Consider the following 25,208-nt stretch of genomic DNA (forward strand, 5'->3'; position numbering starts at 1 on the left):
GTCGCAGACCATGATTTTGACCCACCTAAGAGCAGCTCCAAATCCCACCACCAATGCTTGCACCTCAGACGTGATCACACCTATTAGTGCATTCTAATTATACAAAATGCACAACCTCACTTCAAATCCTTGACAACATATGTCTCTCACATGTCCACCACTTTTTTGATGTGCATCTAACACAAGGTCGCAGAGGGAGAGCAAGCCACGTTTGCTACCCCAGATCACGCAGCACTCGCCCATACAAACTCACAGCATGACAAAAGGCCTGATAACATGGTCCCCCCATACTAGATCAGAGCAAAGGCCCAGTGTCCCATCTTTGATCAGGCCAGTGCTGCTGGTCAGGTAAGTCAACAGCCTGCTCATTAGATGGTCTACTTTCTGTCAATCAGAAGTTAGAGACTTCTTGGCTTAGTGGCAGCTTCTGGACCACTATGTTTCAGAGCCAGTAAAGCACCTTCCCTCCACTCATTCTGCTCCTCATTTAACATATTTCTGTGGCCTCTACATTTTTCCAAAGCCTCCCATGGCTTGCTCCCCTAGGTAAATATGCACTGTATTAAATACTATTTATTTGTGAGAGGGGTTTTTCTGGACTTTTGTTGTATCCTGCCAATGTGTCCCTCTTCCAAGTCTCCCTCATGTAGAAGTGGTGACATAGGCAACTGGTTTGGAACTTTCTGGCTAACAGTGTGAGAAAAGCCAGGGAAGTGGCCTGGCATCTATATTTTTCACACATCTAGGACACTAAGTAGCCAGTGAAAAGGGTAGTCTTCTGACTGCATCTCTACAATCTTCCCCCGAGGGAGCTCCGCAACTGGAATGGCTACTCCTCTCAGACTTTAACGCTTATACACTCTCTCCCATACTGCCCAACTATTCAGCCTTTACGAGGGTGAAGCGGATATGAGCCTAAATATTTAGACGCAGTGAGTTTGTAGTCATGCCACACACAATTTAGTGAGTAACTGATGCAAGGCAAAAAGATGGCAGAGCTCTGTGATCTAACAGCTGTGCAAACAGGCTAGAGAATTTAAAATTCAGGAAGCTGTATCTCCAGGAAAGCATTTAAGAAAAAAAAAATTCCCTAGTGCCACATCTGGTGGCATCAAATTGTCATTATGACATGGTATTTAAGATGATTTAATGGGTTTATTGCCGAGTAAGAACCTTGGAGTTTGCTTAAACTGCTGTGCATTAAAAGGATGTAACTCTTTAAATGATATTCTGACAAAGTACTGCCTAAACAGTTCATTATCTTTAAGGAACACACACATATGTACATCAGCATGTGTGTATATGGAAATAAATAGATCAATAGACAGAAAGATGAATAGAACTGCACATCTACATGCACATGTATTTAACAATACACTACAGCAGACTCACATGTATTGTGAGAGCTATCTTTTGGAAAAATTCATTCACTCCCCTTTCTGCCTCTCTCTTCTACACCTCACACGTCCATACAGCAGGCAAGATTTCTGTCCACCTTAATTACTTCTCACTCAGGGCACTGAATCAATGGGTGGTTTTGAAACAAAGGATTCAGCTACTAAAAACAGCCTGGGAAAGTGCCTGGGAAAGGTCACTGATTATAGATGACTTCTAAGAAAAGTGTCCAGCAAAAGAAAAGGTGTCTCTTTTCTTGCTGAATATTTTTAATGTGACTTAGTGTTTCTCTCACCTTTAGTTCCCAGAACAGTTCTCATTTCCTCTGAATGTTCTGACTTCTTATCTCAGGTCTTTTCAGCTTGTTGATTTTAAATTCAATCTGGTTAATTCAAATTCAAGGCACGCTGCTCCTGAAGTCTTTCACCGTCTTCTGATTCCACAGAATGGGACTGTTAATGGTATGGGGTTTTGTCAGTAAGGAACGGTGCAAACTTCCTTTTACACTTATGCCTTTCATACTAGATTGACAGGACACATGGCAAGCCAGTCAGACCATCTTGCTTTGGGTGTCTTAACTCAGGTGCTTCTCTCTCCCCTGACTGCATACAGAAGGGAGGTTTCCAACCGAAGGTGCTCTGATGTGCACCTTGGATAGATGCCTTAAGTGAACAATAAGGACTGCCACCTGCAAAACCGTGTATCGTGTGACGGAGCAGATTTTATCCAATCAGACAAATTCCCGAACAATTCCATCAAGTCACCATGAGCCTTTCTATCATCTACAGCAATTTTCCACCATCAGTGCATTTGCCTTTTACCATGCAAATAAACTGTCAAAGCATAGTCTGCCTCTGCTAGTCAGCGCTGTGTGCATGCAACACAAAAGTAAAAAAGGCAGTTTTTTTCTGTTCCAGACTGAATTGGCTGTTCTGATACCAGAAGTGACCTAGACAGAGTAGCATGGAGCTTCACGCATCCCAAGTGAGCCATCAGACCTCTGCAGTGACGTGCCTACACTGGCTAGCTCTTACTGATAGTCTGCCCTGCAACACTTTGCTACCTGTTTACATCCCTGACTTTAATTTCTATGTATCTACAACAAATTACATTTATTTTTCATTTATTTTTTCCCTAGGAAAATCCAGCTTTTACAAAGCAGGAAGGAAGATGGAGTTTGTTTCTTCTGAAAGCAGCTCAGCTTCATTTTAGAATTGGAAGGGGTCTTCAACAGCCAAAGGGTCAGTTTTTCTCTCTCTCTCTTTTTTTTTTTCCCTCCAGTAAGGGCTTGATAGTGAATAATTGGAAGAGGGGGGGAAAAATCACCCTAGGTTGTATATTGCCACTTCCTCTTGCATTGCAGTTAATGCAAACCTTTGATTAGCCTGCTGAAGAGACCACACATTCAATAATTTGAAGCAAAAGGTTAATGGTGTTATTACAACTATTATCCCTTTTAAAATCATTATCCTCTTGTTTTTTATGTCTATATTACCTTCACCTTTCCATGAACCCACTTTACCAGCTGTTTCCCTCTGTCATAAAGTTTGCTGAACATCATCCTAGGAATAGGATAAATGCCATGTTTTATCAATCAAGCCTAAGGGAATTCTCAGCTTCTCATAACCCAAACTGTAAAGGGAGATTATTACAAAGTTTCTATTTTGATTTTTAAATTGGCCATGAGTGAAATATACACTTAATGTCAAGGTGCAAAATGTTGCAATTATGACACCATTTTTCTTGGGAAGTTTTACAGACTAGCAAAGTATGAAAACTGAAGACTTACAAGAGACTGACCAATTATAATTAATTTAAAATTGGTTATTTATTAAAAGGACAAACAGTCCAAAGCAAAAATGCACAGAATGACCAAAACAAAGATTAAGAAAATGTGCTACATTGAGGTGATAACCAGCCCCATTTCTAAAGCATCTTCCCAACTTAGGAACCTAAATCCTACTGACTTTCAGGAAGCCTTATGCTCCTATCCTTCATGCTGGAGAATGCGAATGATCTTCCTAAAATTTCAGAATAATATTGACCTCAAAATCCATGGCAGTGCCTGAGACATATCTGAAAATGCTCCTTTCTTTCCAGAGACACTAAGAGGACGCAGACTGCCTAATTTCAGACACCTCAGGTAAGTTGCTCCATCAACATTTGAGCTAAATCTTTATTCTTTGTAAGTTAACTTCCCGGTGCAGTTGTTTTACAGTTGGCATCTTCTACAATCCATTTCTGTGTTTCTCAGCTCCTGCAGATGCCAATAGCCAGTGTCTTCATCAGTTAAACACCAAGACCAAGATCTAGCACTGGGCCCAGAAGACCTTGTCTACACGGAAGAAATTTCCAGTGAACTTGGTGAAGTAAAAAAAAAAATCAGGTGTGGAGGAAATTAAAGGCCTTAAAACAACCAAATTTATTAAGTGTTCAGATTTCATTATGCCAAATAAAAATACCATATTCTTCCCGGAATTTGAAAAGAATCTGTTAATGATAATGCCTTTACATGAAAATACATTATTTCCAGAACGGCAACAGTGCAGCACTTAGTGAGCTTTTAGTAAAATAAACGAAGTGCTCTGTGATTGCTTCCTTTGAACATGGAAAAATACAGGTAGTGCATACTAATGTTTTCCAACAATAGTGTCTATCAGGGAAAAGCTGTGATCTGTACAGATATTTAAGCAGAACAAAATGCAGGCGCTGCCTATACTGTTTTTATAATCATGGATGCACAGGAGAAGTCAATGCCTGTATAACTTAGAGCATTGGTGGCAGCAGAAGTGAGATGCTTTCTTTTTCTCTATTTTAAATTCTGAACATTTTGCTACCAACTTCTGAGTGGTAATTCAAGAAGAAAAAAGGGGGAAATCTGCCACATGAAAGATGTAATAAGAAGCACATTCCCACCACAAAAGTCCTATGATTGACATGGTCTTGTCATTATCATTGAAAATAATCTTCTGGTGTGTTATAATGACAAGAGGATGTGTAATGTTATTCTGATACAAGGAAGGACTGTGTACATTCATTGATCCAAAGAATTCTAATTCACCCCATACAGGAAGATAAGAATCACAACAGCAGGCAGTTAAAAAGTCCATCTAGCCCTGTATCCTGGCTCTGACAATGCCTAATACTTCATATTTCAGAAGAAAGTGGCAAAATTGCTGCTTCATTGTGCACACTTCTAAAAATGAACAGTATGAATACTAAGTGTGTTCTTATCGCCCATGCTTTTCACAGCTAGATGACCGTTATTGGCTTTCACAACAACAGTTACCGGGGCAAGTGAGTTTTATGTGTGTTCTCTTTTTCTTTTATGCATATATATTTATGCATATACATATACATGCATGTCTGTAACACACAGATAATACACAGGCATGCAATAACTGAAACGACAGAAAGTCCTAACATTTTCTTACATTTAAGAATAATTTCTCTACTTTATTTTAAAAGGAAATACAGGCTTAACCAGCTATTACCAGCCCAGCTTTTTCATTTTTGGTTTAATCACAACTTGAACTGGTTACCAACAAATTTCTCCAATAAATGTCTAAATATCTTTAAATGTGGTTCATCCAGCAATGGTTTTAAAAAGCCGCCAGTTTAAACAGAGATTCCCAGTTTTGGAAAAATGGGTCTCATGATATAAGGCATAAAAGATTCAACATCTTCAGCTTCACAGCAAAGGAAAGGTTTGGGAGGGTGATGACTCTTGATAGATAACTAGAAAAAGTCAGTAATGGGAATGATTCAACCTCACGCAAAGCAGAAAAACCTACTGTTCAGAAACTTAACAATTTCTACCCTGAATTAAGACACCATTCCCTTGAAACAAGATGAATAAAAAACCAGAGGTGACTGGAAAGAATATCAGGGTTGCCATGTCCTTTATGACAAGATTCAGTACCTTTCTAGGACGCATGCTCTGATCCAGCATTTGTGAGAATCTTTGCTTGTACACACACGAAGAGCGAGGAGGATATGACTCAATATGTCCTGGTCTCCCCAGGGCCTATGAAATTATTCGAGAGAGACTCAGATTCACTTCCCATAATGGGACACACTCATAAAAGGTGCAGCTCTACCCTAAAACAGTAATTATAATCATATTTCATGCCTTGCAGCATCAGCTGGTTACCCATAAATGTAAGAGGACTTTTTCCCCCCTAGATATTTCAGTCAGCTTCCATCGCCAGCGGTGCTCTACCTCCCTCCAAAGCACTGGAGGCACAAGCTCTATGTCCTCTCTGGGACACCAAGAATATCTTTATTGACCTGATGACATGCCTTGCTTACAGGTCCGAGGTTATTCTGGTCACCAGAATTTATTTAAAGGTTGTTAAGGAGCTGAGTTGTTTTGAGGTATGCATGACTTTCTGCCACCTTCTGCCATCCAGGGCTGATTTCTTGATGGGAACATGTGGGGAGACCCTGCCTCCACACACCTTACCAGTGACGGTGCCCTGCTTTCACTTGTTCCCTTCCTGTGCCAGGCACCGCAATTGTACGATGACTGAAATACTGGCTTGGACTTTAAGTCTGAGTAAAGGCACGCAAGGAAAACCTAGTAGCTTGTGATACGGGGTTAGCTTGGCTAGATGGACTTAACTTTTGGCAGTCACTATGGAACTCCAGACCTCAGTGTTATGAAGAAAGAGGTTCCATGTCATGGAACAATTTTGGCTGCTCCAGGCATAGCAGGTGAATTCTGAATGCATTTGTACAACTTCCCTAAAGTCATCCTTTCTCTTGTAACATCCAACAACCTGACATAGAGCATAAGCACCTCATGCCACATATCTTTTTAAGGACAGAATCATACTGCGTCTATATTGCAAATCACGCTAAAAGAGCAGTAAAAGCCAAACACCACTGGTTTAAGGTAAAGCGCGCATTCCCATCAGCAGAGCTCGACTGCAATCCCAGGCTGCTTCCTGTCCTGATGATCACGCGTGCTGTCTCAGGCTGCTGACTCCACTTTACGTCCATTGTAGCTCTTACTCTACATTCCCTTTTGGCATAAAGCATTCCATTATCTCCATTTTCTGCTGAAGTAATATCTTTCCTAAGCCTGGGCAACAACAGCAGCCATCAGAAATGGTGTTGTGAAAATAAATGCTTCACATGGAACACCACTACATCTGCTAATTGCTGTGTTGCTGGACCATGCTGAGAGCTGTACACAGTCACCAAGGTGGCTGCTTCAACCAGATGCTGTCCAGCAAACAGCCCGCTTGGAACTATCTTTACAAAGATATCGGAGATGCCATCTGTGTTTTCTCAGAGATATGATCCCACGTCATTGCTTGGTGTGAACTGGTAAGGCTGCAGTCACCACAAGGCACACATTCCTGTTTACAGGAATGCTCTACCAAACGATGAGTTCAGATCCAGGCATGCACTTCCCTCCAGTGTGAGGTTTTCTGGTATGAGATTCGAGTTCATCTCAAGTTCAAACTTTTTCAGATTAAATTTTTTAAAAGGCACTTTATAAAACCCTCAAAACCCGCAAATTACAGCCCCTAGTAGCAACCAGCTAAAGCAGGACATAACTAAGAAGGCAAATGACTGTCAATTCCTCTTTGCCTTTCTGGCTATTCCTTCCCTTGAGCTGGAACACCAAACCACGACCCACACATGAATAATGCAGCTGCTGTTTCAGAGCTGATTCAACAAGAAAAAATCTGTATTCTCCCTGTGTCAGGTATTTATAGGAATAATTCTGACCACCTTGCTTTGAAGTCAGAGTCACTGAAATGCAGACAGGTACCCGTTACAATTGAGGAAGCTCTTCCTCCAGAGGAGCACCTCCAGAAGGCCACTCTAATTGTGCAGGTGCCACTAACCCTGATAAATCTTTCTGTCCTCAGGGGACAACAGGATGAAGGGATGTTCTAACCACATCCATCCTCCTCTACTCATGCTTCTCGCAAAGCCTGTAGTAGTTGTAAACATCCAAAGCTACCCTGGAGCAGTCCTCTGCTGCCCAAGTGAGTGCTGGATTTAGGTCACTGTTAGGTAAGGGAACTAGCTGCAACAGATCCTGCGATCTGATTCACTATATTAATATTTAAGCAAACAACAGATCACTCAAGTGTTTTCTTTACCAGTGCACGAAACAACATGATGTCCCATCCTGCACTGGGATACAATCCCAGTGCGTTGGGCTAGAAACTGGTATGGGGACCCTTGCCCTGTGGGCAGGCTTGCTGCTGCCACCTCATGAGACTGTTCATCTGGAGGCGAGGGGGAAGGTCCTGGCACTGTGCTGCCATGGAAAGTGGAAAGGATCCCTTGCAGTTTGCACCACGATCTTTGCTTCTACCCTAACCTCTTGACCCAGGGATGAGACACACCCTTCCCACACCTTGGAAGGTAAGGATAGAGTAGGAGGCAGCTGTATACATGAAGCACCCAGTGCTTGAGCCTTGAACAGCTCGGTTCTCAGCCATCAACCTAATGCAACCTAGTCTGCCCCTCCTCTGCCTCAGATTTCCTACGGTGGCTGTCCTACTGCCATTTGTGATTTTCCATTTCCAGACATAACCTTGTATTAGGATTGGTCTTTGACCTTCTAGACAATTGCGCTTTGTCTGACAGGCTGTGTGAACAAACACCTGCCGAGATAAAGCGTGCACCCTTAGATTCCTGGGCCAATATCTCAGTATTTGCTTTTTTCAACATACCACATACAACATGATTCTTAAAAATATGCTTACTGGTGCTTTACACATTGGCAGTAATGACATATCAGGCTAGCTGGGCACTGTGTTTGCAGCAGCACTTGGAAAAGCGTCTCTGGCTCCTTGCAATGTCCTATCTGTAAATGTCATTTAATTGTCTAAGAAAAATTTGGCTGGCCTTTCAATTACTGGTAATAGAATAAAAGCAATAAAAGACTGTACGTGACAGCAAGCACCACCAATACCAATTCTTCGCCTCCTTATGCTGACTGGGAGCGCCAGGGAGAATTCACACGCTGCTCCAGGGCTGCATTTTTGGTGCTGATAAAGGAGCTCACTAGTAAAAGGCCAAGAACCAGGGAAAGAAAGGAATCATCTCCCATCTCTCCCTGTCCTGACTCCATAAACAAACCCAGAAAGAAGAGTTCTGAGTATCTTGAAAAAAGGCCCTATATTCTGAGGGCTTTTGTGGAACTTAAAGAGCCCATAATACCTGCTTTCAGGGGTAAATATTGCTCTCAACCAACTGCTTTCTAACATCTGTCAGGCTCGCTGAGACAGTTGAAACTATGTACAGATAAAGGACGAGGCATATGGGCAAATCCTCCCTACCGTGCAGAGAGAAGATCAGCATGGAGTTTACACACTGTCCAGTGCCTCTGTGAGGCCTTCATTCAAGCAGAGCCTACCTCATGGCTCTTCCACTGAGCTCAGCTGCAGCTCAGTCACTGTTGTTTTGCCCGTCGTGTTTGGTACTGGATAAGAGAGACACTTTGAACGGATGTTACAGTACAGCAATCTCAAATCCGCAGTTTGTAAATCAGCTGTTAGCAGCTCTCATAAACACTTCTCAAAGTCCTCCTCCAACAGGAGAAATAGCTGTTCATTCTCTAAACTGTCAGGGTATTGATTAAGATCAGAAAGGCTTAGTTGGCAAACTCCTGGTGTTGGTGCCTGGCTCATGATTAAGAGCTCTGTCTCAGTTCCCTTCAAGCAGGAAGAGGACAGCAAATACTGATCAAGTTTTTCACTTCCTCCCCAGTCACAGCTCAGATCCCTGAAAAATAAGAGATCTTCTTGGCAGAGGTCGCTGTTGCTAACACCACTTCCTATCTTGTATCTTTCATGAAAATGGTTATTTATGTATCAGGTGTCCTTCCTGTTGTGGAAACTTGGAATGTACACAATACTTTCAAAAACTCTTCTGGCAGGTTGAAGCCCTGATAGCCTATTTTCAATATGTGCACTGAAACGAGCAGCTCCATCTGAATTCAGTGATCTGACCACAGCAGTCATTTCCAAATTAACCAGCAAAGCTCGGATATTAGCAGCTGCTGTAGGAAAATGTTCACCAAGTTCTTTCATTTCAAGGTAAGTCTGTGATTACTGCTAGAGCTGTTTGCAGCTATTGTGGATACTCTCAAGTGAAACCCTTCTTTGTGTAGTCTTAACTCTTACAGGCTAACTTGTGCATTAACTAACTGTTCAGGCAGCTCTTTCTCTACGTAGTCCTGAATAAAGTGGCAAAATAAGTGAAATGAAAATATAATCAAACATGTTCATGTATCTCTTGCTCTTTCACACATACACCCCCACACAAACATCCAGTCACACACATAACACCCACAATGTCTGAGTGTTCAACTTCTGTTCCTTCCTTCCGGCTTATCTGAGACTAAAATAGTGCTGTGGTGATTTCCACGCTACAACTTCACCATGTTGGTCAGTCAAAATGACTCATACACGAGGAAATATTCTCAAGCTGAGTGGATAAGAAACCTATCGCTCCATGATGATTTCAACAAATTCTGGCCTTTGAATCCTGCTGGGAAAAAAGTATATTAAAGGGTAAACAAACACCTGGAACAAGTATCATCTGACTGCAACAGAATGTTCCTATTAACTGTGTCCTCTATGGGCTAATTGTTTGAGTTATTCAAGCCTCCTAACTCTCACTAATTCTGTATAATGTTTTGTTTCATGAGAAATTGCTCATGTTTATTCATTTCCCTATCTAGCTCGCTTGCACTTGCAAAGAATAAACAGGAGGCAACGTTTGAACAGTCACATGATACCCGTAAGAGAATTAGTTACTTTTATATAGGATCTAATTCATGCAGGAAAAAAGGGAAGGTGTGGGATTTTGGTTTGTGGGGGTTTTTTATGCTTCCAAAATCAGTGGCAAGAAATTGCATACACACATTGTACCTAAGCAAATTTAGCAAATAAGTAAATATTCAGTACACACATCCAAGCACCTTTAGCTGACTACAAAACTAACCTGATGCTTGCTAATGTAAAAAACTGGATATAAGGGAAAGATTTGTGCAAAACTAGACATTCAAGCTGTATTAGTGTAGTTCAACTAAAAAATAAAAAAGGTAGCATAATTTTATATACCACAATCCCCACTTATAATGCAACGCTTCCAGTTTCTATAAAAACTGTTTCAAAAAGCACAAAGGGATATGATTATCCAAAAATTCTTTAAATATTCAAAACAACCATCATAGGATTATTTTCTCGAGTTACATAATTCTCCATCACAAGCTGGTGAACCATGGGCAAGGGTACGAATAAAGCCTATGAATTCACCCCATCTGTTACCACATTACTCTTCCCTCATGTTATTATTAACACAAAGGTGTACATTAGTCAAGAAAAGGTATTTAAAAGGCCTACCTCATTCTCAGCAAGGACAAGCTCTTCATCACAGAAGTAACTCTAAATACAAGCCTCCGTTTCGTGGGACAAGCATATCACAAATGTATGCCAGGGATTCTGAGAAAGCTTGCATTACCTTGTCAGTTATTTAAAAGCCAAGGCTCTGAGTTGGGAAGACATCTTTTGCTAATTTCAGTAATTAGCTGAGTCAGCTGGGAAACACCAGGCTGGTGTTTTTCAGTGCTCCAGAGGGATGGAGGAATGCAGGAAGATGCAGCTGTCAGTAGCTTCAAGCAGGCAGGTGACTTGGACCGGGAAATGACTCCTTCATTACCAATGGAAATGCTGGCAGATCATTCACCATATGCACCTTCAGGAAGATGCACTACTACAAACTCAGGCAATCATAAAGTATGAGACTTCATAGGACAAAATTAATTTTAGTATCTGTCCAGCATATGCAAAGCATTTTGTTTTGTAACATGTATTGTGTTGGCTGGGACTGGGGCACGGTGCTGTAGCAGCCTCACCTCTGTTGGGCAGATGGACCTGGCTGTACTCCTCTACCAACACAGACATATTTGCCACTTGCTATAGATGCTGGGGGGTTTTCCCAAATTTGTACTTCTAAAATACTGAAAATAATAGCAAACTTTACATTTATTCTAGTGGATAAATCTTTCAAGCATTACCTATAGATCATTTATATGGAAAGGTTTATGCCATGCCGCTCGGGCATTAACAGCGCGCAGCTGTGTATCCATCCAGCTATCCAGTAACAAAACAGGGGTTTGCAGAAACAAGCTCTTGAACCAGGGCACTTCTACATTTACAAAGTGCAGAAGCAGCCAGTATCTGTGCGGAGAGGGAGGTGTCCAGGTGATCCAGGATGGCTCATTCACAGACCGAACCCTTCACCGCCTGCTCGCCAGTGGGGCGGGCAAGGGGCTCCCGCCGGTAGTACAGCGCTCCTGAGGTAACCCCGGGCAAAGCTGGGAGAAACAGCGGCACCGCAATGTTTCACATCCCCAGCCAGCCTGGCTGTCTGCAAGGAGCATCTGGGACCGAATGCAACGCGGCGACCAGGCCGGCGCTTGCTCCCTCGGCGCCATGATGGGAGACGATGCCCACCGAGGCGCCAAGGCCTTCCCACAGCGTAGGGCCCACCGCCCTGCAGAGACTGCAGCCTGGCGGTAGGGCTGAGCAGGCAGGACCCCCGGAGGGCCCCGCTGCCCGGGCTCGCCCCTGAGGGACCCCGCTGCCCGGGTTCTCAGCGGGAGGACAAGGAGCGACCCCGGCCTCGCTTCGCCTCACCACCCCTCACCGCCCCGCCCCGCCCCGCCCCGCGCGGCTCCCTGGCCCCGCCCCTCCGTCCTGCCCCGCCCCTTCGCTGCCTGTTTACCCACAGGCTGTGCACGTGGTAGCTGTGCCGTGCCATTGGCCCTCTCGTCAGGTACCTGCGGCCACTCTGCCAATCAGGGCGCTGTCCACGCGCGGCCACCCGTACCCGATTGGCTCCGCCGCGGTGATCACGCAGCGTGACGCGCTCAGAGCGTGCACACGCCGAGGAACCAATGAGGAGGGGGCCCCGGGGCAGCCCGCGGCGAATGGCTGGGTGAGGAGCTGAGGAGCGGCCAATGAGAAGCGGGCCGGGGCGGGACTATCCGCTGCGGGCGCTGGCGCAGACGGGCAGGTTTTAAAGCAACCGTGGACGGCGGCCGCAGGCTTCCCCCGCAGCCGGGGAGCGATGGCGGCGGCCGGGCCGGGCCTGGGCCCCGGGGCCGGCGGGACGGTGAAGACGCTGGCCCTGGTGCTGGAGGACGAGGCCCGGCGCGGCGGCGGCGGCGGCTACTGCAGCGGGGACACGGTGTCGGGCCAGGTGCTGCTGGAGCTGGCGGGCCCGCTGCCGCTTCGCGGGCTGCGCCTGGAGGCCGCCGGCCGGGCCCGCGTCGCTTGGAGCGAGAGCTCGGGCGCCGTCCCCGGGGCGGGAACCTGGGGGGCGGCGGTGCGGGCGCCGGGGCCGGGGCCGCGGCGGGAGGCGGAGGTGCGGTACCTGGACATCCGGCAGAGCCTGCTGCGGGACCCGCCCGAAGGTGAGGGGCGGCCGCGACGGGGGGAGCGGGGACCGCGGCGGGGGGGTGCCTGGCGGCCGCCCTGTGAGAGCCGGCGGGACCGCCTGCCGCCGCCGCGGGGTGAGACCGGGGGGGCGCGGGCGCCTCCTGCGCGGGGGAGGGCTCCGGGGCCGAGTGCCCCTACTCCCCGGGGCGGCGGAGGGGCCGGGGGCACCCGCCGCGGGAAGGCGGCCGCCTCCTACTCCCGGGGGCGGGGGAGGGGGGGCGAGGGTTGAAGCGCCCTCCCGGGGGGGAGCCGGCACCGCAGCGTGAGGCCTGGGTAGGCGCCCTGTCGGCGGGGACGGGCACACCTCCGGCTGCTGCGGCTGCAGCCTCCGCCGGTGCGCCCGGAGGGGCTTGCTGCAACTTCGCCGAGTCACTGGGTTCTTCCCATAAACGGCTGGAAAATGCGGAACAAGGCTGGCAGCAAGCGGGTGGCGCTCTGCCTGTCCGACGCTCCGTGTCGGCTGCCGGCGGGGGTTTGGCTGCCCTGGGAGCCACGGGCGGGGGTTTGGCTGCCCTGGGAGCCACGGGCGGGGGTTTGGCTGCCCTGGGAGCCACGGGCGGGGGTTACACCCCCGGCGCCTTCGTGGTCGCGGGGCTCTGTCCCCAGCGTCTGTGGAGCTGCCCGTGGAAGGCACGAGAAGCGGCGGCTCCTCCTGCAGCGGGTTCGGAAAGCGGGGGCAGCCCTTCGTTGCCTGGGTCTCTAGCTGGCGGTTTAGTCACTCGGACACTGCAGCACTGTGGCTGCATTGGAAAATAAAAAGGAAATGGTGTTTTGTTCTGGAAGGGTGAAACGCATCTCAGGTTTATCTGCAGGAAAAGTAAATGTAGGCCTTTTTAAAATTGTGTAACAGGAGGCCCTCTATGAATATGTCGAGTACGTATATTAATAGCAATTAATAATGCTGACCTTTTTAGCACAAAAATTGGTTAAATTGCTAATTGAAAAAGTAGATTAATGGCTGCCCTGGGAAAAGGAAAAGAAACTTAGTTTATGCTTTCCAGAAGCCATTTTGGATTAGAAATTGGCCAGAGTCCTGAACTGAAACTCAAGGTCTCCGTGTTTCCTTGATTTTTTCATTGAAATTGCATCCCAGCATAAATAAAGCATGGGCTCCAATCCAGAACCCACTGGGATCAATAAAAACTTCTCCTAGTCCCTTGCATCTGGGTGTTTTTATACATAAATAATTTATAAAAGCATCTGCTTTGTTCTTCTATTTATGGAATAACTAAAACATACTACTCATTTTTATCCTACAGGTGAGGAAAGCTTAATTCTTCTAGATGGAAGACATGAATTTCCGTTCAGCTTTCAACTCCCTCAAGAGTAAGTTAAATAATCCAGTCTGAATGGATTGTGCTGGACACTGCTCTTTGTGGAACATTAACGTAATGTAACTGGACTTGTGGGTGTTGGTTTTTTTAATATCAAACAGATAGGTCAGCATTATATGTTTGTCTTAATCAGCCAGCACATAGACATGCCTTGTTCGCTCTGGTTTCCCTAAGGCCCTAAAAGTACCAGCTGTAAATTGGTAAACATTTATGTACACAGGAAGCATTGATGTTTGGAACTGAATTATAAACTTACGGTAATGCTTTCATGACGGCTTGTTTCAGACCTCTGGTGACCTCTTTTACTGGGAAGTACGGCAGTATCCAATACTACGTGAAAGCAGTTCTGGAGAGGCCTGCAGCACCTGATCAAAGTGTACAGACAGAGCTTCAGGTCATTAGCCATATCGACGTCAGCTCACCAGCTTTATTGGTAAGAGGGTCCTCCACTACTCCCCCCTTTAAAGCCAGCTGCAAAAAAATCATTTCCAAGAAGCATTCACATCCAGCCATAACCATTTCCATGTTATTCTGGAGTGTCATTTTCTGACTTCTGAAAGCATATAAGCTCCCTAAGCTTTTCTCTATAAATAGATGATCTTAGGTTGTGTGAATAGCAAACAGAGTGGCTTTTTTTAATACCATTGATTACATTCCTGCTGGCAGAGATGCTCTTGCCAAAAAGTTGTGCAGGCTTCAGATGCATAAATAAGGCTTAATAATAATAATGCACAAGCCTAAAGTAGTTACTCTTACCAGAGCAACTACATTCACAGGGCTGCAGTGTCCTAAACTCTACAATAATAGTAGGTTGAGGAACAGTAATTATAGAAGAGTATTAATCATGCCCAGCTTGTCATTTATGCTCTGGCCATTATGTTACGTATCCTTCCATTTTGCATGTCGTTTTCTAACATTTAAGTGTGTGCATGCAGCTGCTTCAGAGATCTTTTCAGTTATTTCCTTATGACAGATTTGGCCACATTAAAGCATTGAGTTTCTAATAATCACTAGAAATACTGTAGAGTAGTAAGAAAGATCAGGCATTAAGTAATGAGAAAATAGGCAAGATGGAAGCTAATGAGCTGGATTCTTTTATCTCAACCCATATTATGAAAATAATATAAAATTATACCTTGCACTTTCATGATAGCAACTGGATCTAAATGGTTATCATTTAAATATGAATGAGTAATTTCTATTTTATTTAAAATCCTAGGATAATTTTAACATTTCATCATGATGTGAACATAGCTAAGAGATGTTTTGAACAGGGCTTTTTTCCTCTTTATATGCTTACATTTTAATCTTTCTCTCTAGAAGGAACTTAGAGAAGTATTTTGGCAGTGGCATCTGTAAGCAGAATAGTCTTTAATATTCAGCAGCGTGTGTTAAAAGAGTATGGAGACAGCACATCCAGATACTGCAAGGATGAAGTAGACCATAGATAATTGCATGGGAGAGGGCTGTGGGGCACATACTGTAGGCAGCATCTATCTTCATTCCAAAGCTAGCACCAAAAAAGTGCAAACCACAGATCTTAGACTTTATAATGGTACTGACTGGGCCTAGTAAATTGTTTTAAGTAGCTTGAATCCTGGCTTGGACCTTTGATGCGTACTTGTGTATGTTGTAAGTTTATTCTAATGAAAACTTTACAGACAGTGTAAATGTCATCTAATGTGACAGCCTTCTGCGAATAATTAAGACAGTTTTTGTCATGAGCCTAAATTTTTTGGGGGTTGTGTGGCTTGCAAGTTATGAAGATGCATCACTTTAACGCAGCGTGTGTACATTTATCCTTTCTTATGAAGGATACAAAGGTAAAAACAGTTTACCTGCTTAACTATTAGTTGGTTGCAGATGAAACAAATTCTGCATTCTTCCGCACTGAGGGGCGTGGGCATAAATACTGCAGTACTCCGTCAGACCTTTAAAAAAATCACACGTATAAAATTTGCTATTCAGTCTTTTTGAAGACAGATTACATTCAAACGCAGATTGGTCTCTGTGTTACCTAGTTGATAGGTATGATGCAGACTGGGATTTTAAAACAGCTGTATGATCAGCTAGCCAAACCTTGGTTCCATTTTACGTCATGGCAAAACTCCAGTTGCATGGAGTAATACAGTGATTCAAATGAAGTGGATTTTAGAGCTAGATTGCAATGACTGATACGCATAACATTAAACTGCAACTGATTGATAGCTTTATGACATAAAATGAAAAATACTCTATATTTTATAGACACCTGTTCTAAGAAGTCAGGAGAAGATGGTTGGCTGTTGGTTTTTCACCTCTGGGCCAGTGTCTCTCAGTGCCAAAATTGAGAGGAAGGGATACTGTAATGGTAAGAGTAGTTACCTTGAAAATGTGACTGTTAAGCATCTAATAGGTTTTTTTTTTAATCTCTCTGAAGCCAACACTTTATAGTTGAAAGAATAGTTCCATTTAGTAGGTAGTAAATTGAGATCTATATGAACTTGCTTTAACAAAAATAATCTTGCCTTTCCCCTCACTCCCCCCTTGGGAATATAAATTGAAAGGAAGTCCTGTTAGTCAGTAATCTTAATGAAAAGCCATGTACATTTGAGTATAAAGAACAACAAAATGTTTTTATTTGGGATAAAATACTTAATTGGGGATGTAATCAGGTTTTTATGTCCTGTTTGTGTAGGCTTACACTTCTGTAAGAATGAGCTTTAGCAGCTTCTTTGTCATCTTGGTAACATTAGATACATTGAGGAAATAAAACATTCTGAAATTCAGTTAGTACTATATAAAAGGAAGATTGGCATGTAATTTGCAAATAAAGCTTTTATAGCTTGTTCATATTATGCTTAATGTTTCAAAATGAATCATTATTTATACGTAAAATATAGTAGGTGGCTATAATTCTGTCTGGATACCACTCTGGGGAAAAAAAACAACTACCTAGCTTGAGGAAACTAACAAGCACTGTTCTCATAACATTGCAGATGATGTACATGCTGCGTAACATGCTTTGATACTCCCAGAGGAAAGTTGGTAAATACAAATTATTCATTGAACTTTTTCTGTCTTTAAGGGGAAGCCATACCAATCTATGCAGAAATTGAGAACTGCTCTTCTCGTTTGATTGTTCCAAAAGCTGCCATTTTCCAAACACAAACTTACCTGGCCAGTGGGAAGACAAAAACTTTCCGACAGATGGTTGCCAATGTCCGAGGAAACCATATTGCCTCTGGGAGTACAGATACCTGGAATGGGAAAACTCTGAAAATCCCACCTGTATCCCCCTCTATACTTGACTGCTGTATTATTAGAGTAGAATATTCATTAGCTGTAAGTATGGATTTTTATTACAAATGTACATATTCTAGACTACTACGTTGAGTTGGGAACAGAAGAATTTTCTCTACTGAGCAGCTATTAGATTTTAAATTTGAGAACAAGAAATATAAATAAATGCCACATCGTATGAGAGGCTGTAGATCATTAGGCGATTCTGAAATAGAGACATAGGAATAATGGAGACAATGGAAAAACGTTTCTGAGGAGGAAGCAGCTTAATTTTAGACCTGCAGAGGTTATTAGGGGAAAGTAGTTCAAGCTGAATGGGTTCCTTTAGTGACTCTTGTCAGAAATGGAAAGATGGGACTGAAAATCAAGTGCATAATTATTTTTGTCAAACTGTTTTGTATTTTTTCAATCTTATCTAGAGACAAGGTATGGAAAGGGGGAGGTTGCTGGAAAATACGGAAAGCTGCCAGGAGTATTAGCTAAACATACCTGGGATGAGAAACCTCCTAATTTTTAGACAAGCTTTAGACAAGTATAGGGAGTAGGGTAGCGTCTAGGAGCAGCAATTCAAATGGAGTCTTATGATGTTTTTTTTTCTTTCATTTGTGGGTTGTCACATAGGTGTATATCCATATTCCTGGTGCTAAGAAATTGATGATTGAAATGCCTCTGGTGATTGGCACTATTCCATGTATTGGATTTTCAAGCAGAAACTCCAGCATTACCAGCCAGTTTAGTATGGATATGAGTTGGCTGGCATTGACCATGCCAGAACACCCTGAAGGTAATACTTATTGAACTCGTCGTAATACATCATAGTACTGTCTACAACAGGAGGATAGCAGTGCCCAGTTTAAGGGCGCTTCTAGGGATATAGGCTCATGACTCATGAGAAGTGAGGCATATAAATCTAAGTCAAGAACCAAAAAAAGATTGGTGAGGATACCCCAGCTCCAGCCTTTAAGTCTTTCTTTATCCCTGTCTAATTTCAGCTGAATTTAAAGTAACTAACTTCTGATAGTGGGAATTCTACTTTGGAGGTAGGCACTTTAATCATTACTGAATATACCTTGATACAGCACAGGTTTGTTGCTGGAGTAGCCCTAAAAGCATCTGTAGTGTTCCTGCTGAATCACCCACCTAAGCTTACTAAAAACATAACTCTAGTTACAGTATTTGAGTACAGTGCACTTGATACAATTTGACAATCATACAATATTTAATTAATACAGTCTTCCTGGTCTTGGATACTGTAATACATACTTGTCTTGCTGTGAGTGAATAGTTTGAAATTTGACAGGAGCATCTCTTGTGTTTCAGCACCACCAAATTATGCTGATGTAGTGTCTGAGGAAGAGTTCTCCAGACATGTTCCTGCTTATCCACCACCAATTGACTGTGAGGAACAATTGTGTTGTCCTGTCTTTGCTTACATACAAGAGTTCCGGTTTCAGCCTCCACCTCTTTATTCAGAGGTAAAAAAATAAACAGCAGGTGGTGGTTTTATTGTCGGATGGAAAAAAAAATATCAAAACCCGCATACAGAAATGTAAGCATTATAGGCAGTAATTGTTGCTATTATTCTCTCTGTAGATTGATCCACATCCAACTGATGTAGAAGAAATTCAGCCTGTTTCATTCATGCTCTGAAGAGGATTTGTAAAGAGCATCATTGTGATGAATGTCTTAATCTTTCTGCTGCTTAAGCTGATAGTGCAGCTAAAAAGGAAATGGTTTTCTTTTTCAAAACTTATGTCTGTGTACAAGAAAGGCAAAGGAAAATGGAGAGGGAGGTATGAGCATGTTTGGTGATGGAAAAGAATCTGCTGGATTAGTCTGCACAGAGGATATTGTCGGAGCAGCTGTGCTCAGGATACTTGAGAAGTACCTGAAAACACTGAATGCTTTCTAAAAAGTGGATATACTACATAAAGTACGAGGAGGAGCTGTAAGGATCTTCTGAAGAGAAGAATTTATATTTTGTTCGGAACACTCTGGAAGAATTTACATCGTGATGTTGAGAACTTCTGTAGTAGAACTTGCATAGTAGAGCAGAACGTGGGGTAAGAAAACATTTCCAAAAGATTCCAGTGTTCAAGGGGCTTCAGTTTTGCACTGTCTGCATCCAAAAAAGGAACACTACTAAATGTGAAGTCTTCGCTCTAGGTTAACTTTGTATTTCATGAGAACCTGCTCTTCTAACAACTGCCAAGCGGTACTATTTCATCATTCATAATGATTCTAAAGACATCATGGATGACAGAATAGCTATTACGCAATATTATGAAGGCAACCATTTACTGAATGAAAGATGCAAGTATGTAAAAGAGAATTGAACTTTAATAAGAGCTTATGCACTGTGCTTTCTTTCAAGGGATTTCTTAAGGGAATTGTTCTAGCCTCTTCTACTGTGAGTTCTTTTTCTGCATCTTAAGCCTATGGATAGCATGGTAAGGGGAAGCATGGCAAGGGAGAATCCTTTTGCCAGCAGCAGGTATACTCGGCAAAATGGACAATACTTATTTATTCAGAAGCCTTTATAAGCCTACCTCTGTTTTGGATATTTACTTCTGGTCAGATTTTAGGCCAAAATAAAGTCTCGTTAAAGCTCCCGTATACTTCAAGGTTCTAAAAAGGACCCTAAATGGTTTCTGTGGTTAGTGAATGCGATAGGAGTCATAGGGAGAGGTGTAAATATACCCAGAATAGACATAGCTTATAACCGAAGTGAAAGCAGACATCAGGGGAACAAAATCCTCTGGTAATGGCACAAAGCTTTTCATTACTCCTGCATTTTTGTGTAGAGATCTATTGTCAGGGGCTGCACTAGTCATTTGCTATCCATACTGTTTTTTGTTAGTGTGTTTCCTTGTTTGTTTTTGCTGTTTAATTTTGTTTTGGTGCAATATTTTAATGTTTTCTTCCTCAGGTCATTTAGAATAGTGAGAGTTTGTTGCTGCTAAGAGTGAAGGCACAGCATTTTACTTGGCCCTTCTGCTGCCTTCCTTTAAAGTAGAACGTTTGCTTCCTGCCAAGCATTAACTGGAATAAGTAAGCCACCATCAAGAGATCACTTAAAGAAGCAGAAACACAGCATTCTCAGTACACACGTTTACAGTCAAGTCTTTAAACTACAGGGGATTTCAAACTACTAGAACTACTCCATACGTCTTACAGAAGGGTTTGGGGCTAAAATCTGGTGCTTCATGCGGTAAAAACATTGTACTTTCTGATCACTACAAAAATAGTAATTGAGTTTCCTTCATTTCATCAATAACTGCAGTTAAAAAAAGTTTAAATGTTTTTTTACGAAATCTGTCTTCATTTAAGAAGCAGGGATTTTTCTAGAGGCATACTCAGATACATATTTTTAGTCTTTTAGTATGACTTCCTTACATTGTCTTAATTTGTAGCACATAAAGTCACTTTTCCATCAGTGTAAAAGACTTGCTGATTGAGATTCATGTTTCCAAACTGCAGTTATTTTTTTCATTTGCAGGTTTTAAGTATTGTCTTCTATAGCAAATGCAGCTTTAACCAAAACTTGAGTGCATGTTTTAGAAAGGATATCCTAAAAAATTAGTATTTAACTTCAGTCTGGAGATGTAGCTCTCATGCCTTTCTATTTAAGTGGTGGCGTGCCCATACAATCAGTGCAGGATTTTCATTCACATCACCTGGAAAGGGAACAAGCATATTTTCCTTAAACAGATACCATTATAGTTACTTGAAAAGTAATGTGGCTGTGTATTAACTTGCATGTTAAGAATTCAGAATACTAGCTTGAAGAACATTAGGTGCTTTTTTGGACTGTAATACCCAATAGGTGATGTGTGCTACCTGGTATAATAAGGGTCAAGCAAACAAGAGCATGAAGGGTAAAGATGTGCTTTCCCCACCCCACCCCCCCCCCCCCAAAAAAATATCTTTGAGTTGTTTGTTATTGTTTGCAGATAAACTGTGGCCTTAGATTTTTTGCTGCAAAAAAGACAAATAGAATGTGTTTCTTAGGAAGCACACGTGGCCCTTCAAAGGAGGGGCGAAAACAAGATTAAATTCTGCTCTCTGACACTTGGCTTAGTGCAGAAATTGATCCTTAAAATAATTACTGTTTGCACAATAATAAGTTCAATATGCAGGGGCTTTGTTTTTTTAACTGTGAAACAGTTTAAAAAAGACAAAATTAAAAAAAACAACTTGCTGTTTAACATACAGGAACATGATTGTATTTTGTACTAATGAATGAGCCCCATGGGTTCTTTGTTAATAAAAGTGTCAAACCTACATAGTACCGGTTCATCTCTGTTTTGGTCTCTCTAAGACAAATAGCTGCGATGTCAAGAAATACCTGCATTCTACCAGCTCGGAACACATAGGTTGCTTAATTCTTATCTGGGAGCTTTGCCTTCATCTGTCACTGCTTTAGTTCCCTGAACTATACATAACCAAGAACTGGGAAAATTCATCACACCTGGCCTGTTCCCACCTATGGTTAATATATAATATTCAGGACTTAATTGTGGATATCATTACCTATAATGATTGAAGTGGCAGGATGTGTGCTCCAACTGCATTTCTCATCTCGTCTATTAATCTTACAGGGTATTTTATTGTGTTTCCTTTAGACATTATTATCTTTACTACGTAGTTCATTGGTCTAAATATATCAGACATAGTACAGAATGACTGTAAAGCAGAGTATCTCGTACCATGGGAAAGCAAATGACAAAATGATGTCTACCACATAGCTTACCTGAGTCACAAATGAGATGATGAAATCTCTGTCAGGGTCCTGCTCCCTAAAGATCTGAGGAACAACAAATGGAACAGTTGATTTCTTGTTTCCACTTTTGAGGGAAGACTGCAAACCTCTCCTTGGAAAATACAGGTGGAGATGCTGTTCAGGATCACATGCTCAAGCACCGGAGCTTGCAGAAAGGGTCATGACTAGAAAGGAAAACGCAAAACCTCAAATTCTGGTCTTAATTTCTAAAATGCCTTCTACTACATAATCCTAAAATATCCTAAGTTCACAGCAGCAATTCCACTTCATCCACTGTTAAGTTTTATAGGGGACTATTTCTGTTGACGCACTTGTCTATTAACATATGTTCAGTGTTTAAACAGGGAGTAAATTATGTGCTCTGCCATACAGGGATAGAGCAGATACTGCAGGCTTGTGTTTGCAGCTCTGATACTTCTGATGTTCGCATGGGAACACACAATTCACATACAGAGTAAGAGAGATCATTTAACAACTCCTGGGACATGTTCCAAACTATCAAAATAACATGTTCCATTACTCCACCACCCAATTTTAACGGTAACTCATTTTGTAAAATCTCTACTATATTTGTATACGTATCAATAAAGAAGTGTTTGGAGAGCACAGTTTGCAGACAAAGTTGATTTAAAGATAACCAATTGCTTTACTACCCCAAAACCACCAAAAAGCAGAAATGCCTGCTTTCTAGTAAAATTCTGATTTTCAGTACTCTCCTTAGGGTAGTAAATGAGCACAGGGACATAGAAACCAGGTACCGAACTGCTGTGTTTTCTAAAGCTGAGTTTATAGTATGTTAGTATCAATATGGATAGTACAGGTTACTGCACAAAGTAGATTAAAGAACTATGATGAACCCAGTCATTCAATTTTAATACTAAAATTTTATATGTGGCGTAGACAGGATGACAGTCTCATTCCAAATTATGTAGTGGCCGTAATTTCTAAACAATTAATATGAAATGATAATACACCAAAGCTGTACTAGACCATCACGTTACTGGCATTTCTGGACAGCTGACTAATAATGATAAGTCAAAATCCCGCAAAGCACAGTTTTACATGGAATACAAAAAGGCAACTCGAGCAGGACTTTCCTAGGGTAGCTGCTCATGCCAGCAACATGCCGTGGGCTGCCTTAGTTACACAGGGCATACTCCATCTGATGAAGTACGACTGTATTGCTGATAAATCTCTGAGCACCCATCCCTTCAAAAGAAAAGAGAAAATCCTTCTTAGTTTGGGCTTACATTCAACCATCTGGCTGCCTGTAGGGTGAGGAGAACATGAAACGTAAGGTGAAAGTGGGAGCAAGTGCTGGTGCTTGACAGACACCTACAAATTGATTGCCTCAATCTGAAGAATGCAGAGCAGCCCAAAATACTTTTATACAAATGCACAAGATAGTTGCTGTGTCAATTGGTGGCCGAGTTTCTTCTTATTTGTGATCTCAAATAACAAGCAGCCTTGGTCAGATTTGGATACCCAGTTAGGTCAGTTATATTTTTACTTGGCGCTCAGCAGCTGTGGCAACCGAACATCAAGCATCACCCAAACATCAGACCAGCCGTTCCGCTTTGCCTCTCGCTTTACTCAGCGTCCCAGACCTTTGCGGGCCGCCTTGCCCTGCTCTCCACTCTCCAGCAAAACTGCTCATTGATGCTCTGCTTACAGCATCAGACTGGGGCGGCAGTCTCTGCGGGTTCACGCAGATGGGGAGAGCAGCGTGGAGACGTTTCTAGTCTTACTAAATAGAATGAGAACAGAGGTAAAAACAGTAGGCAGTCGTCAGTGTGGGGGCTGTGGGATGGAAGGTGGACGAGTGGGGAAATGGGGTAGGTATGGAAAGGAGAAGTGGTTGGTGTCAGGCAGAGGACACTGACCCAGCAGCGAGCACTCCTCTGGGAGGGTATTTAACCTGAACATCAAAAACAACCACTCACCCCCGGCTCCTTTCTTTTACTGGCAGGACTTGGTACCAGACACGGTGACACACAATGTGCGCAGACAGGATGCAGATATTTCAGCTAAACCCAGCCAAACATTTGTGGCTATGAAAACCTCATTGTTTTACAGTGCCTTGGAAGAGCATCAGCCTCCCCATAAATAAGGCGCTGGGCACAGAGGGAGGTGGCTTGCCACCGACGGTTACAGACAACAACAGGAGGTGATTGTACCTCTATTTCAGTGCCCAGTTGTGTGGTATTTATATACACGCACAAAGACTTTTCCAAAAATGAGGAGCATATCTTGCATACATATAATAGCAACTTCTTACAAATTAACTTCAGCAGCTGAGACTGTAATTGTGACCCGACCTTCTGTCGTACGCGTCTTCAGGTCAGACCTTGCAGCACCGTGTGCTGTGCACAGCGGTACCGCAGTTTTGGGGAACACGAACGCACACTTCCCTCAGCTCTGCTTCAGGGAGAATGGAAGAGCAGGTGTAAGAGCTGATGGTGGGAAATGAAGCACGGGCAACAGGGGAGTATTTTGACTGCAGTCTTAAACAGGATCGTTCACAGCCAGAAAGATCCCAGGTTTCCTAGGCCAGTCCTATCTGATGTCACATCTAGAACCAGGTTATGTCAGTCACAACATATCAGACCACAGCACGAGGAGAAAGTGCCTATTATTGCTAAACTAATTAGATTAATCAATGCAAGAAAGAGAGGACAAGTGACAAAAAGTTACATTTTCATTTAAATAATTTAAGCCCTGAAGTGCTTTTCTCCTGTGTCTTAATGTGATGTGACCAATGCACTAGCCCTTAACAGATTATAAAGATCCTAAAATGGAAAATACTCTGCTATCCTGAGTGTGAAAGGGGAACAGAAATGGAAAAGCATTAACTGATCTGACAGATTCTCATACACAGTGTCTTGGAGGCAGAGAGAAACATCTGAGAGGGTTTAGTGTCCATACAGACCTACC

At 42.9% G+C, this 25,208-nt stretch overlaps 1 protein-coding gene and 2 long non-coding RNA genes across 3 annotated transcripts in view; 1 reads left to right on the top strand and 2 right to left on the bottom strand.

The window, feature by feature from the left end:
- LOC130152478 (uncharacterized) overlaps window positions 1-16,477 on the bottom strand; it is a 52,669-nt gene extending 36,192 nt beyond the window's left edge. The window contains exons 1-2 of the long non-coding RNA XR_008822985.1: window positions 16,048-16,477; window positions 14,466-14,574 (exon numbers count right to left, since the gene is read on the bottom strand). This is a non-coding gene — a long non-coding RNA (uncharacterized LOC130152478). The remainder of the gene's footprint in view (window positions 1-14,465; window positions 14,575-16,047) is intronic.
- ARRDC4 (arrestin domain containing 4) lies at window positions 12,252-21,396 on the top strand. The gene is made up of 8 exons (XM_056346086.1): window positions 12,252-12,850; window positions 14,135-14,201; window positions 14,495-14,642; window positions 16,457-16,559; window positions 17,277-17,533; window positions 18,113-18,275; window positions 18,812-18,966; window positions 19,085-21,396. The coding sequence occupies exons 1-8, from the start codon at window positions 12,505-12,507 to the stop codon at window positions 19,139-19,141; spliced, it is 1,296 nt and encodes a 431-aa protein (XP_056202061.1). The 5' UTR covers window positions 12,252-12,504; the 3' UTR covers window positions 19,142-21,396.
- A 171-nt stretch (window positions 21,397-21,567) lies between these two features.
- LOC130152479 (uncharacterized) overlaps window positions 21,568-25,208 on the bottom strand; it is an 83,588-nt gene continuing 79,947 nt past the window's right edge. Inside the window, exons 3-4 of the long non-coding RNA XR_008822986.1 lie at window positions 22,245-22,438; window positions 21,568-22,148 (exon numbers count right to left, since the gene is read on the bottom strand). This is a non-coding gene — a long non-coding RNA (uncharacterized LOC130152479). The remainder of the gene's footprint in view (window positions 22,149-22,244; window positions 22,439-25,208) is intronic.

This window comes from Falco biarmicus, chromosome 7 (assembly GCF_023638135.1).
Source record: "Falco biarmicus isolate bFalBia1 chromosome 7, bFalBia1.pri, whole genome shotgun sequence".
In the NCBI taxonomy this organism is placed as follows: domain Eukaryota; kingdom Metazoa; phylum Chordata; class Aves; order Falconiformes; family Falconidae; genus Falco; species Falco biarmicus.

What these genes read in the sequence shown, in the direction of transcription:
- ARRDC4 (XM_056346086.1), top strand. Translation starts at nt 12,505, where the DNA reads ATGGCGGCGGCCGGGCCGGGCCTGGGCCCCGGGGCCGGCGGGACGGTG. An exon ending in TCAGCTCACCAGCTTTATTG is followed by an intron (nt 14,643 to 16,456) that starts GTAAGAGGGTCC and finishes TATATTTTATAG; the next exon opens with ACACCTGTTCTAAGAAGTCA. An exon ending in CTCCACCTCTTTATTCAGAG is followed by an intron (nt 18,967 to 19,084) that starts GTAAAAAAATAA and finishes TTCTCTCTGTAG; the next exon opens with ATTGATCCACATCCAACTGA.